The sequence below is a fragment of the Equus quagga genome, chromosome 20 (genome assembly GCF_021613505.1).
Source record: "Equus quagga isolate Etosha38 chromosome 20, UCLA_HA_Equagga_1.0, whole genome shotgun sequence".
Lineage (NCBI taxonomy): Eukaryota > Metazoa > Chordata > Mammalia > Perissodactyla > Equidae > Equus > Equus quagga.
The window spans coordinates 9440229-9455507 of NC_060286.1; the positions used below are offsets into that span (position 1 = coordinate 9440229).

The following is a 15279-nucleotide window of genomic DNA, read 5'->3' on the forward strand; positions in this document are numbered from 1 at the left end:
CTCCCAAACCCACAGGTCTCAGAACTTACGGGTGCTTTTTACATTTTTGGGCCTTTTTATATGATGAATAGACTCACAATCTGAACGGTCTTCAGCCATCCCATCCACCTGCCAAATCCCTTCAAGATTCAGTTTGAGCATCACCACCTCATCTATATCCAGAAACCCCTCCTCTCGTTCCAGAGCATCCCCAAAATGTCTGCCACATCACAGACAAGTCAGGACGCCCTCAAATCAACAGAAATTTTAACACAACAGCACTTAAAACACTGTCTTGTAAAACACCTGTTCACTTGTGGGTGTCCCCCATCAGTTGGTGAATTTCTAAAAGGTAGGAATTTTTGTCTTTTCACATATCTGACTCCAGCACCAAGCAGAACATCTGGCACATAATAAGCATTGAAGACATTTTATTAAGCAAAAGAGAAGGTCAAAGGAAGAGAGGGAGAGAGGAAAGAAGGGAGGGAGGGATGGAGGAAAGAAACTGAAAACCTACGGATTCCAATGTTCTTTTGAAATCCTATAAAGACTGGAAAACATGATGGGAAGGATGACATTAGAGTTTTCTTCTATCAAACTCATGATGTATTCATTATTCCAATAATAGAGGGCCCTTTCTGCCACCTTTGAGAAAAGAAAAAGAAAATGTTAAGAGAGAGAAAAAGACAAAGATAAAACAAAATTATAATCTCTCCAAACAAAAGTATTTTAAGACCATTTTTATATCATTTAATCAAATGTAAAATTACACATTAATCACACTTTATACTTTTGTGGCTTAAAATCTTTCAGCAAGTTCCAAAGTGGTTCATTAATTTGGGGAAGGAAAAGAAGTTTTCCTACCTATTTATTTACACTCTCCTTTAATACTGCCCATTTTATCTCACTCCATATTTTCCCTACACAGCTTGCCAAACTCCAAACACCTTTACCTACTTCTACATACCACACTGTTTTCCCACCACTTTAACCTCCTTCCTGGCTCACCTCTTTCATCTCACACTTCAGATCAACCACAGGGCTCAGCACACAGCTGGCATGCGGTCAAGAGGTGCTGAGGAAAACCCAGTTGCCCATCACAGCAGAGAAGTCACATTCACTAAGCAGCCCCTACGGCCGGGCACTGCGCCTACACTGAGAGAGAATGTACCATTCCCTCCACCATCCAAGGGGTAGGCATCACTGTGCTCGCCGCATAGATGAGGACACTGAGGCTCTGAGAGAGACTGGTAACCTGGCCAAGGTCACAGTGCTAGCAGATGGTCAAAGCTGGGACTCGAGTCGACTGCCCAGACTCTTTCCAGACTTCATTTCTGGTCCCTTCCTTTGAACTGGGTAAACCAGGAGAAAGTCATTTGGTCTCTGGACTCAGGGACACTGGCTGTACATACATCTGCTGGCTATCTCAGATCCCTTTCTCTGACCACCATGCTATCAACTGACTCTATGAATTCAAAGGAAGGCCTCAAAAGAGTAATTTAAAATCTCTAAAAAGTAACCTAAAATAACAATTAAATTAAACCAACATCTCAAAAAAGTAATCTAAAATCTCTAAAATGGGTATACATATATATATAGATAGATGGGGAAAGGGAAAAAGTGTGGCCTCTTTCATTCATACAGATGAAAAAACTATGTTTTAACTTAATAAATTAAATTTACATTAAACTTAAACTTAATAATTTAATAAAATGGTACAAGATGTGCCCACCAATAGACTCTGAGACATCAGAACCTTTCATTTACATTATTCAACTTAGTTCAAAAAAATCCTGGGACTCGTGAGGCACTAGACCCTGAGAGTACAAAGAAAACAATGAATTATTATTCAGTGCGTCCTGTCTGCCAGCCACTGTGCTAAGTATTTCACATACATAGTGTCTCATTTAATCCTCACAACCAACCTACAGAGTAGGTACCATTATTTCTATTTTGCAAATGAGGAAACTGAGGCTCAGAGTAGATAAGCCATTGCCTCAGGGTGACAAGCCTAGCAAGTGGCAGGCTCCACAGTCCTGCTCTTCACCTCTTTACTCTCTTATCCCCACTGAGACATTTCCATTCCATATCTGTTCTATCAGATAAATAATAAAGTGCGAGAGGAAAGAATAGGAAGAACAACCTGGATAGCATGGCAGGGAGGAAGAGTGGCAGGAATGTTACACAGGAGGTGGCATCTATGCTGGGCTCTGAAGGATGGAGGAAAGAAGGAAAGGGCATTCCAGGCTGAGGGAATTACAGAGAGGAGGGCAGAGGCACCAACATGGGCAGTGTGTCTAGAAACCATGGAGCGCGTGGTGTGGCTGCGGCAGGGAGAGCACAAGGCAAGGAGAGGGAGGGAAGAAGAGGAGGAATGGGGATGAAGCTACTCTGAAACTTACAACTGAAAGGAGGAATCTTAGACCACAGGAGGATGCTAGCAAAGACGTAGGGACCTGGGCTTTTCCTACATCCAGTTATGAGTCTAATGTTGACCTGCTACTTAACGCTAACAAGTTTCCTAATCTCTGCGTCTATCTGTCAATATGTAAAATCACTTACAGAAACAAAGTCAGTATCCAGCAAAGCCCCTTAAAGAGGAAAGGCATTGTTTACGCAGAGTAAAAATTAACGTGTCTGACACTAGGAGAGAACCACTACTTTCCCAGGACTGACTGTCTTCCTGCACACATGGTGGCAGTGCCTCTAATTTGGAGCCTTCTGACCCTAGTGCCACACCTGGGCCAAGTAGTGAGAGGCATTTAGCTACAGAGGGGCATTCGATAAATGTTTGCTGAATGAACCAATGAACACTCACCAAATGAATAAAGAACCTCTGCACTCTTCCTTTCTTCTGTTCTTAGTTTTACTTCTGTCAAATAATTTTAAATTCTTTTTCCTTTCTGCTATGGACTGAATTGTGTTCTGCTCTGCCCCCCTTCCCAGCTAAATTAATATGAAGCCCTAACCCCCCATTATGAGTGTATTTGGAGATGAGAGGTATTTAAGGTTAAATGAGGTCATAAGGAAGGGGTCCTAATCCGATAGGCTTGGTAGCCTTATAAGAAGAGGAATGAGATCACTTTCTCTTTCCACACACACACCAAGCAAAGGCCATGTGAGGACAGTGAGAAGGCGGCCACCTTGCTATCCACTGCATCAAACATCCTGACAGAAACTGAAAACTAAGGTAAACAATTGGGTGTTTGAGCAGCACAGGCCATGTGTGATATGTAAAACATCTACATAGTATCCTGCAACGGGTTTCTTTTTTTTAAATCTAGACATGTGCTACATCACCTGAATGTAATGATTCATGTTAAGGTTTCTACTCTTTTATTTTGGCTTTGTGGTATAATCACAGAACTGTCATAAGATCACTGACTTGACATACTAAGATGTCTTTAGGTGAAACATTAAAACAACAACAACAGCCAGTATCTCTAACTATGCGGCCTAACGACAGCTCAGGGAAAAGTCCACATCAAGTCCACCAGGTCAGCAGTGTGGTTCTGTGCTGCCAACTACGAGCTGAACGATCCCTTCAAATCGATGGGCAGTATAGAGTCACTTCTCTAGGTCTGTGGTCTGGACCTTTGGCGAAACAGCCAAAGGATAAAACCCAATGTGTTTTCACCCCAAATTACCCTCTTCCCTCCCATGTCGCTTCCACTTCACTGCAGCAATGGCCCCAGCTGAGAAAAGGCTGTCCAGGTTCGCTTCTCTGTGTTCTCCCGGAATGGCCACAAGGAGGCAGAGTGGGGCCACGGGAAGGTCACGGGCTTTCGCAAGGAGCTACACCTACTACGTCTACTCCCTATTAACTCGGGATCTCGAGCAAATCATTCTCTGAGTCTCTTTTTTCTTTTTCTAGAAAATGGCCAAAAAAAAAAAAAGAAAAAGCCTCATAGGATAACCTGAAGTAGGAATGTATGCAAAGCATCTAGCACAGTATAGAACATGAATGTTTTCTTTCTCTCTGAAGCTTTACTTAGCATTTTCTCTTACACGAACTCCACCAGCCCACCTCTGATTCAGCTACATTACTTGAGACAAGCGAGTTTACCACTTTGAGCCTCTGTTCACATCTGTAAAAATCCTACCACTCTCCCTGCAGGGTGGTCATGAGAATTAAGTTACTGGACAGAAAGCACCGTCACAGTGGCTGTCATGAAGTAGGTGCTCAAGTCAAAGGTGGCTATTATCAAAATTATTGCTATCATGTGAGAAAATAGCAAATAAAAACAAGTAGCTAGCATCCATTACGTTTCTTTCAATACAAATAAAACTTTACCATAATAATAGATGTTGTATAAGCCACTCTGGCCCATGCCTTCCTTAGTACTAACCTGAAAATGGGGGCTGGAGACACACTTGGCAATTTGCTTAAACAAAGGTTCTTGAATTTTAATAAATTGTGAAGGTTCAATCACATCCAATATTTCCTCCAACTCCCCAAGGAACATGACCTATAAGTACACAGAAAACACAAAATGTCAGGCACTTCATTAAAAAATCCAAATGAACAATGAGGATTCATCAGAGTTTGCAGTGTTCTAAGAATAATTTACACATAAAACCAAATATGAACAAATCAGGCATTAATTCATATTACAGATGTTTGTTTCACAAGGAATTCACCAGAGGGTACTTGCTAACAACAAACTCCCTACAGCATTGAAAATACGATTCTATTTACTTTGGAAAAATTACTCTATGTGGTACATCGATTACATGAAACAGCGGGCACTGACACACAGTGCAGCCGGGCCCCGGGAAAACAGGAAGCTGTGGGGCCTCCTCTCTCTTGCGACCAACCTAGGTATCTCCCCACCACCTGTATTTTTTAAACAACAGGAGAGTGGCCCTCCTGCATGGACGTACGCAAGTCCATCGTGGCACACACAGATATCGCCAACAGTTACAGCCCCTGCTATGGGGAAAGTGCTCCTCTAGGATACGCCAGCTAACAGAACATACAAAGTCAGAGAGACACAAATGAGCAGCTTCAGCCACAGGCAGGTATCACTCTAACACACACCGACCCAATCTCCACACTTGCGCACACTTACATACATAGACAAGGCACGTGCGCACAATTGCTCACTATCGAGCACAGTGAATCTTGTGGCCTCAGCACCATGTGCCTCAAGAAGCAGAGCCTTTAGATGACAAAATGGAGCCAAATCAACTGTATGGTCAATTGTTTTAAATATAACGGAAAACTGACAGAGAAACAAAAACCAGGTACCCATTCAGGCATGAAAAAATAACTACCTTAGAAAAAAATTAGGTATGCAATTAAAATATGAAAAATGACAATGTTTTCCTATCTTGAGATGCAACTGGGTGGCAATGCATACTTTAATTTTACCTAACGGGTATTAAGAAATTAGACGATTTTCTGAAATTGCATACTGTAGGGTTTTGGAGAACTGAAGCTGATTTGAGAAGAAGGATGTTTCTGTTAAGAGCAAAATATAGTAGACTCTTGCCATTTGTCAAGATACATACAGAAGTTCTTCCAAACTACTCCCAAAATGTAAAACTAACAGGTGACCTTTTTGCCTGGGGCCATTTTCCACATGGTTTCTGACCTTGCGGGAAGAGCGGATATGGATCTGGGGTCCAGCTAGGCTCACCTCCAAGCTAAGAGCTCACCCCTCCACAAAAACCTCACAGCGCACATGCCCAGGGAGGTCTTGGCAAAAGTAAAAACGATGGTAGGTTGGAGACTTCCAGGACCACTGTGAACAGCTGAAACTAAAGGTCTGTAACGTATTTTAAGATTGCACATAGTTAAGTTCCCAATTACATGACGCTGTAAAGTGGGTATTTGGGCAAGTTGCTCTAGCATCCGTTATAGTGACAGCAAAACTTCCACACTAGGAAGGTGGTCACTAGGAAAGTGACATCAAGAGAGCTAGACAGTTGGACACACGACCAGGCCCTGACTTGGGCTTCCCTGGGGCTGAGCAGCAGTGTGATAAAAGTTCAGGGTTCAGGAATCAGGGAGGCAGGTTCCGGCCTAATGACTATCCTCAGTGTGCGTGGGCAGGCTATTTACCCTCTCAAAGTGCCAATCTCCTAACTAGTAAAATGAGAATATTTACAGTCCTGCCTTAGAGAGCTACAATGAGGATTAGACGAGATAATGCATTTTTACACACGCTTATGAGCTCAGTGCCAGGCCCTCAGCGGAGTATTTAGTAAGCTATTCACATACTGATATGAAGCACTTACCTCTTTTTGACTACATGTTTTGGGCCAAAATTTCATTAACCCCCTAATAACCTAAAATATAAAGGAGAAAAACAAATGGTACTTAATTTTTCATATACACTCCAGGAAAAGTGGTCTTTTCTGAAGTTTTTTGAAATTATGGAAAAAATACTTACTGGTTCTGTGAGTGAAGGATCTTTCTCCAGAAACTGTACTATACAATATGCCAACTAGATAAATAAGAAATAAGAAATGAAAAACAAAATTGGAAATTCTATATACTAAGGGCTCAAAAGACATATTTTTAAAACGTCCTAAAAAGCTTCCAGACTCCAATCTTAGTAACTTCACATTCAATTCACTTTAAAAATAAAATATATATAAGGCAAAATAAAAAGCTACTTTTTCAAGCCAAAGATTAACACTAATAAGGCTCCAGGGGAATTTTTTTTTAAATAATGTTGGGACACGAAGTACCCAGCTAATGAAAAGCAGAGGTGAAATCTCACATTCAGCATATTGAAAGCATCTCATCCACAGTGAGCTAGAGCTCATGGGCCTCCTTTCTCTCTTTGCTACATCAACAGTACTGGCTTCTACTGTGGTTCCAGAAGAATCCGAGATGAGATGATGGCACTTTCTAAAAACTGTGCTGAGTGCCTGAAAAGGCTCATGCAAACTAAAGCAGCTTCATGGAGATAAAACGTTGTACCTGCCACAGTCAGAAGCTGGAGAAATATGACGAGTTCTGCATCAGATGCTAACTCATCTAGGTAAAGATTCTTTTAAGTGATCACGAAAATCCTATTTCAAAAACTAGAGGCAAGATTTGTAAAAGGGCTCATGAAGATTCTTGGACAAGAAATCCACTCTTGTGAAACAACACTTAATAGTGTTCTAAATTACAAGCATATGGACTAATTTTTCCTCGAAATACAGAATTTCACATTTAAAGAGGAACACACTGCTCAGAAAAATGTGTTACATTTTTATGTAAACTCAAAACATTCTCACTGAGGGGAGAGGAGAGTCAGAAATTTGAAATACTAAAATTCAAATGCCACTATCAGTTATGTACCCCGTAGTGACATGTGAGGCAGTGTTAGTATGGAAATTAGAGTGGGGAAAAGACAGGGTAGGCTTTTTAAAGTAACGGAGGATAATAATAAAAAGATCTGAAAATACTGATTGATTTCCTCGTGAGAGTGTTTATTTGTGAATAAACTACAAGAGGGAGCAAAGGGCAGTGGATAGACTAATGCAAAACGAGGAAGACATAAATTATTTAAGAACAGGCAAAAATGGTTACACATGTCCAAAGATCTAAATTTGAAAAGCACACATACATTTTATATTATATGCAACATGTTCAATAGATAATGGTGTGAACTAGGGTGAGTCACCTAAGTTCTGTGTAAAACGAGATGACTACACAAATGCTCCTCCCACTTAAAAAATATTCCCGTGGTTCTCCTATGCATAGAAAAGAATATACACCTTTTTATCCTCCTTGGGGAGTATTTTAAACTTTAACAAGTCTTTTATTTTTTTTTAATTAAGTAAATACGAATAGCAAGAAACAGTGGGTTTGCAAACTTGACTTCCAAAAGCAGTTATACAAAATTCTACCTGGGCATGGAAGAGGGATAAGCTCCTGACAGTGTGTAAAGGGATCAACACTTTCACCAGAAACTGTTTGTGTTCTGCCTTAAGAGGTAAAGCGAAGCCATTGATAATACTGGGAAAAGAAAAGAGACAGGAATTAGCAACGTTACCACAACAAGCTAAACGGAGACAAACTCTTCTTTTGAGATCTCGTTAAATCTTCATCAGTTAACATGTGGTCCAAAACAACCCAAAAGCCACCCTAGTGGCATTCAAGACTTCACAGTTACTCAGAAGAATACACTTAAGTAAAGGGAAGGTTTAAGAGAAGAAAACTGGCTAGTGAAGCCCCAGCAAAGGCTCCTGTAACCTCACACCTCGCTGGACGGTTTCCAAAACCTTGTGTATCTACTCTTTATTTTTCTTTTCCTTTTTTCCTTCCCCAAATAATTGCCTGCCCTGCTCACTTACAACCCTTTCCATTTGCAGACATCATTCCTTCCTATCCTGAAATCTCTGCTCAAACCAAGAATACCCATGGATATGGAGCCTGCCTAGAGGTCACACCTCCCTAGGTGTGACTCTCTCTACGTGACTCCACCTTCTTTTTCTCCTCAGATTAGGAGGAGAGACCAAGTAATCACAATGTCCAGTTACATTAGCCGCCCTTGTGTGTAGAAACCTACACAACAGCTGTCTCTTTCCAATTAATTCCACTACTCTAGGCAGCAGCTGTTCAAGAACTACACCTGGGTACACAGTGCCTTGGAAATGGCAATCTTTCCAATTTATTATAAACTTACTTTCAAAAGATATGCCAAAAGACAAGTAGCTAGAAACTAATAAGAATAAGATGTTTTGGAGTAAATGGCCTGACTGCAATTAGATGTACTGTCTCTATAGCAATGCATAAACTGTTTGCTCTTTCCATCATTCCAGTCAAGTTAGAATTGCGCAATTGGGGAATAAGAAATTGCATCTCGTAGAGTCAGTTGGGAAACACACTGAAAACAGAAATGAGAGTCCCTGATGCAGACACAGCAAGAGATCTAGGTCAGCGTGACCCTGTGCCACCTGAACCTAAATTGCCGAATGACAGTCACCTGAGATTAGCAATTAGATAAAAATGTGCTTACCTTCCTAATATTTCCAGCAGTTCAGCTACACCATTGAAGTGTTCTGTTTCATAAACAAACCTTTAAAAAAAGACAGAAAGAATAAAGTCAGTACACTCTGTTCAAATGTCTGAGGTTTACTTAATACTTCTACAAAACCTCCAACTCTGCTTCTCCTTCTCCCCCACCCTCCACTTACCTTAGGAAAATATTGTTAATCTGTTTTCGGATAAATGCTCTAAGACCAAGAAACTTGCCATAAATTCTGTGTAAGACTGTTTTTAAGTAGTCCCGTTCCCGAGGGTCTTCACTGTCAAATAGCTCCAAAAGCTGTCATAAAAGAAAGACAGATTAGCTGTCAAAAGTGGTTTCAGGAAAGGATTTAGGATTCTGCCACTCGTTATTTAAAACCCCTTCCTTCCTTCCTTAAAAATTTACTGAGTATCTATTATGCGCCAGGCACAGTGCTAGTCTTTGGGAATACAGTGACAAAGTCAGAAAAGGGGCTTATATTCTAGTGAAGAGATGCACAGTAATAACAACAACCAGAACAACAATAATAATAACAGGTAACACACATATAGCACTTAGCATGATCATCAGGCAATTTTCCCATCAGGCAATTTTCTAAGCAATCTACTTTTACATTAACATTTCCCATGAGGTAGTTTTATCCCCATTTTACAAATGAGAAATCGCAGTGTAGAGATGTTAAGCTACTTGCCCATGGTCTCACAGCTAATAAGTGGTAGAGCTGGGATTTGAACCCAAGCAGCTGAGGCCGTAGAGTCCATTATCTCAACCACTGCCCTACTATAACATAAGCTACCTACTGGGCTTATGTTCCAAACATACAGTTAAGATAAGCCTTCAGCTCTACCAGAGCATACAGGCAAATGAAACAACCTAAACCAAAGCAAACGTCACAAAGTCCCCAATGATACTGGCAATGTTCTCCTTCTGCATCTTACTTCTTGTTACATGAGTGTGTTCATTTTCTCAATATTCATTGAGGTGAACATTTACAATTTCTGTATGTATATTATACACGAATAATATTTTTTAAGTTCCCAATCATTTGTAATCTAAAGTCAATAACTGAATCCTGTGAAAATATGTCAACCCAGGGGCTGGCCCCGTGGCCGAGTTGTTAAGTTCGAGCGCTCCGCTGCAGGCGGCCCAGTGTTTCGTTGGTTTGAATCCTGGGCGCGGACATGGCACTGCTCATCAAACCACGCTGAGGCAGCGTCCCACATGCCACAACTAGAAGGATATACAACTATGTACCGGGGGGCTTCGGGGAGAAAAAGGAAAAAAATAAAATCTTTAAAAAAAAAGAAAGAAAATATGTCAACCTAAAAACTTGTACATTAATGTTCATAGCAGCATGATTCATAATAGCCAAAAAGTAGAAACAACCCAAATGTCCATTTGCTCCATTTCTTTGGGGGATGATAAAAATGTTCTGCAATTATAGTAGTGATGGTTACACAACTCTGTGAATATACTAAAAAACACTGAATTGTAAACTTCTTTTTTTTTTTGAGTAAGATTAGCCCCAAGCTAAGATCTGCTGCCAATCCTCCTCTTTTTGCTGAGGAAGGCTGCCCTGAGCTAACATTCATGCCCATCTTCCTCTACTTTATATGTGGGATGCCTACCACAGCATGGCTTGCCAAGTGGTGCCATGTCCACACCCGGGATCCGAACCAGTGAACCCTGGGCCACCAAAAAGGAACAGGCGCACTTAACCGCTGTGCCATAGGGCCAGCCCCTGAATTGTAAACTTTAAAAATGTGAATGTTATGGTATATAAATTACATCTCAATAAAACTTTTTTTAAACGATAATAGGCAGGTTCCTGTGGCTGGAGAACAAACTTGGAGACTGGTTTGAATTTTACTGAGTTCTTCAAACATTCATTATCATCACAATAAAGCAAAACTCATGGTTCTAATGTTGACTTATAGCAAAACATTTCAAGAGCACACAGACAGCATACAAATGCACACAGGCTACCCTAATTATCAAAAAAAGCTATCAAGACACACCTAAGCACGATTTCAGGTGATTAAGACATGAGCTTGAGACTGACAGCAGAAGAATAACTCAGTGGGCAGTAATTAAATAAATTACGTACTTTTGTTTGGTGCTTTTCTTTGAATAAAAGACAGTTACAGAGAAAAAAAACACCGCCCTTTGAATAATGGCAGGAAGCACAAACTGAAGGACAGTCTTCAAAAATAGGCAGTGAGACACAAGCAATTTCTGGCAACACAATGCCATCCATTCATTCATTCAAAAAATAAATATTTCAAATAAGTATGTATACCTATTAAGAGCCAACTGCTGGGCAAGGTGTCAGGGATACAATGATGAGTAAGACAGACACAGTCTGCTTTCACAGAGCCTAGTCTAATGAAGGATACTGATAAATAAATAGCATGATAAGTGGTTCAGGATGTTATATAAACACACAGCAGACATATCTACTCTATTTGGGAGAAGTGGAGTGATCAGGGAAGGCTTCTAGAGGAAGTGACATCCAGGCTGAACATGAAGAAATTAGGAGCTGAGGTGGGGAAGTGTTCATGGCACATACAGTGTTCAATAGCACACACCTTCACCAGCCGCCTATCCAAACAGAAGAGGCTGTTAAAATACCTGCCATCTCTCTGCCCACTTAGCCATGCAATCAATCAACCAACCAATCAATCTTTGTATGTGCCAAGGATTGTCCTCATTGCTGGGCACACACACAGTAGTGAACAAACTTGGAGTCCACAGGGAAAGTAATGAGCAAGTCAACTAGGAATTTCCACAGGAAAGAGTCTAAGAAAGATATGTGACTCCTATGGGCCAAAAAGGCCCCAGGGGCTCAGTCTCTCTTATCTACTACGTGCATAAAATGACATCAGATCTCTCAGCTAACCATTCCGTGCTAATGGAAATAATTAACCTTTTGAGTTCTATTTTTTTTATTTGGCTTCTATTTTTAAATGTAAAAAACGGCTTAATGAGTAATTTGCAACCAACATAAAAGGTTTGAGGGGGTGTACTGTTAGCAAAACTTGAATCAACTATGCTTACGTAGTGTTAATTTCAAGAGTTTAATGAAACTATAATAATTAAACAAAAATTACTTAACTAATGTTTTCATTAGGCCCTCAAGGAAAATGCATTACAAGGCATCTAACTTGAGTCATTTACAAAGCCACAAGCATTATATATCTATCATGTTCTATGAGAAAGAAAGATGAATGACAGTGTATAAATTCTTTTCTGCTGCTCTATAGAACACACTCAATGATTTTATGATGTATGAGACAACAGTATAATAGTGCACAGGGCAAAATAAGGGGGAGTAGGATGAGCTTTGATTTCCAAAACAGAGTAATATGTGCATGCTTAGTCAAACACTCCCCACAAAAAAGCAATGAGAAATCTAATCCAGCATCTGTAAATGCCTAGGCGCATGGTGCCTCCTACAATATGACAGGCAACTTGTTGTCTAAAAAAGAAGCTGGAGAGTTTCCAAAGTGATTACAGAGCAAAGACAGACCTGGCAATGTGCTGACTCCTAGTTTACAAAACCAGCCTTCCTGAAGCCAACAAACAGGGAGGAACTGTGTAGCGATTTAGCCAAAGAACCCTCCTTTGAACCTCATAACAAACCTACAGTGAAATGAGAAGGGCACATGAAAAAGACAGCAGGGGTCTTCCAGATAGACATGAGGGATTGACCCTCTATCCTCTAGAATCCTCACCGAAATGAAGGTACAGGAATAAAAATGGAAGAAGCCCCAAGGCAGAGAGGATTGGAGGGCAGATTAGACAAAGGTGCACACTTTTCAAAGACAGAAGGTGGATGGCAAGGGGTAATTGTCTTAGGTTTCCTCTTTCTCCACTCTGCTAACTGTTTTTCCATTCTGCCTGCAGGGAGGGAAGCCAACAAGAAGCAAGCCAATTCATACCAGAGAACCCTTAAAAGGCTTACGAATTGAAGGCATCAGATATATTTGGTGGCAAGGGTGTGAGGAGCGAAACACAGGAGGACTGGTTGAAAGTTTGTAGAAGGAGTAACAAGACTTCCCAGATCCCTGTCTCGTGCGGTGTGCTAAAGATCTACAGTCAAAGTCTGGAGAGAATAAACGAGCAAGTCTCTAGTTTTGAAGACATCACACACAGCTAAGTGAAGCACTTACTGAAAATAATGGGATTAAATAAAACCGCATGATGAAGAGTGAGACCTTTGCCAGCCGCCTTCCGTGTCTAAGCTTCCCATTCTGGATGAGGCAGAAGATTAGAAGGTCCCTTTTCAGGGAAACTGACAACCTCAAGAGGAAACACCTACAGACATACTAATATCTGAGGGTATCCAATGAAACAGTAAGGTCTAATGTGCCAAGTGTCTCCCACACACGCATGCATGTACACACACACACACACAGGTTCTAAGAGGCTTTTTGATAACTGACATGTAACTATAAATATGAAGTCAAGGATCACCAGATATTCTAACATAAAAGACAGAGACCAAAACAAACAACTATAAAGAACTCAGAGGAAATGGCCACAACGGAAAGAGGAGGGAAAAAATGCAAAAAAACCCCTATAACATGCTCAGAAATAAATAAATATACTGGATCTCTGAAACAAAAACAGAATGCTATTACAGATGAATATTCAGAAAATACAAAAGAGCTTTTGAAAATTCAAAATGTAACAGAAACAAAAATTTCAGAAGGGGCTGGAACATTAAAATGAGCAAATCTACCCAGAAAGTATAACCAAAAGACAAAGATAATACATAGAAGAAAGAAGATTAAAAAATTTGAGGATCAATTCAGAAGGTCCAACACATGACTAACAGGCATTCCAAACAGGTATGGAGATAGAAAAACAGAAAAAATGAAGAGAAGGAAACTATCTGAGGAAGAATTCAATCCAATTTTCCAGAAAAAAGGACATGAGTTTCAATGTAGACAAGGGCCATTATCTCCTCTGTACAATGAATGAACAAAGACCCACAGCAAAGCACATCCCTTTGAAGTTTCTGGACACAGGGGACAAAGAGTAGATCTCAAAAGCTTACAGAGAAAGCACGTCACTAGAAAGGATAAGGGGTTCAGCTGGCACAGGCCCTCTCAATACCAACACTGGAAGCTAGAAGACAGTGGAGTAATTCCTTAAAACTTCTGAGGGAGTGTGGGTCCCAATCTATGAATCTATATCTAGCCAAAATGTCAGTCAAGTACGTGGGTAGAATAAAGATGTTTTCAGAGAAGCAGGTCTCAAAAACCTTTGTAATTTATAATAAAGAACATATATTTAACCTTCATCCACTGTTTCTGGCACATAGTTCCTAAAACTCTTGGAATTTTCTGAGTGGTAAGAGCAGCAAAGATATCTTTTGTTATGTTAATGAGAGCACCTAAGGATGGAGGCCAACTGCCTGAGAATAAATCATGTGATTAGAGGCTTGGAATTTTCAGTCCCATCCCCTTGACCTCTGGGGAGGGGAGAGGGGCTGGAGGTTGAATCAATCACCATTGGCCAATGATTTAATCAATCACACCTATGTGGGGGTGCCTACACAAAAACCCAAAAGGGTTTAGAGAGCTTCCAGGTTGGAGATTTCCAGGACAGTGGTGAGCTTGGAGAGGGCATGGAAGTGCCCTTTCCCCATACCTTGTCCTATGCATCTCTTCCACCTGGCTGTTCCTGAGTTATATCCTTTTATAATAAACTAGTAATCTAATAAGTAAAATTTGTCTCTGAGTTCTGTGAATTGCTTTAGCAAATTAATTCACCCAAGCAGGGGTGGTGGGGGGAGGCGGCTGACATTGGATCCTCCAATCTATAGCCAGTCACTCAGAAGCACAGGTGATAACCTGGCATAGGGGCGGGGGCGGGGGGGGGGGGGGGCGCGGGGGGGGGGGCGCAGGGGAGAGCGGCAGTGTCAGTCTTGCAGGACTGAGCCCTTAACCTATGCATCTGACAATCTGACACTATCTTCAGGTACGTAGTGTCAAAATTGAGTTGAATTGTAGGACACCCAGCTGGTGTCTGAGAACTGCTTGTTGGTATGTGGGAACTCCCACCCTGCACCCTCCTCCACACAGAAATTGAGTCTATAACCCCTTCAAATTTACATTCCATTCACGTTCTTTTAGGAAGCATCTAGAAGATGTATTCCAAAATAAAAGAGAGGAAACTAAGCAAGTAAAGACAGAGTCCAGTAGAGTGGCAAAGGAAGTCCCTGGATGACCACTGTGGACATAGTCTAGATAAGGCAACTGGTGCCAACCAGAGTAGGATGGCCAGGGCTCAAGGAAGGAGGCCCTACTAGAAAACA

General features: G+C 41.0%; 1 protein-coding gene across 3 annotated transcripts in view; it reads right to left on the minus strand.

The window, feature by feature from the left end:
- PPP2R5E (protein phosphatase 2 regulatory subunit B'epsilon) overlaps positions 1-15279 on the minus strand; it is a 146245-nt gene that overhangs the window by 11372 nt on the left and 119594 nt on the right. For all 3 annotated transcript variants that reach the window (XM_046647464.1, XM_046647465.1, XM_046647463.1), the window contains exons 6-12: positions 9121-9251; positions 8943-9002; positions 7831-7939; positions 6378-6431; positions 6223-6273; positions 4329-4448; positions 497-624 (exon numbers count right to left, since the gene is read on the minus strand). In XM_046647464.1, coding sequence (XP_046503420.1) covers positions 497-624; positions 4329-4448; positions 6223-6273; positions 6378-6431; positions 7831-7939; positions 8943-9002; positions 9121-9251 — 653 coding nt within the window. The remainder of the gene's footprint in view (positions 1-496; positions 625-4328; positions 4449-6222; positions 6274-6377; positions 6432-7830; positions 7940-8942; positions 9003-9120; positions 9252-15279) is intronic.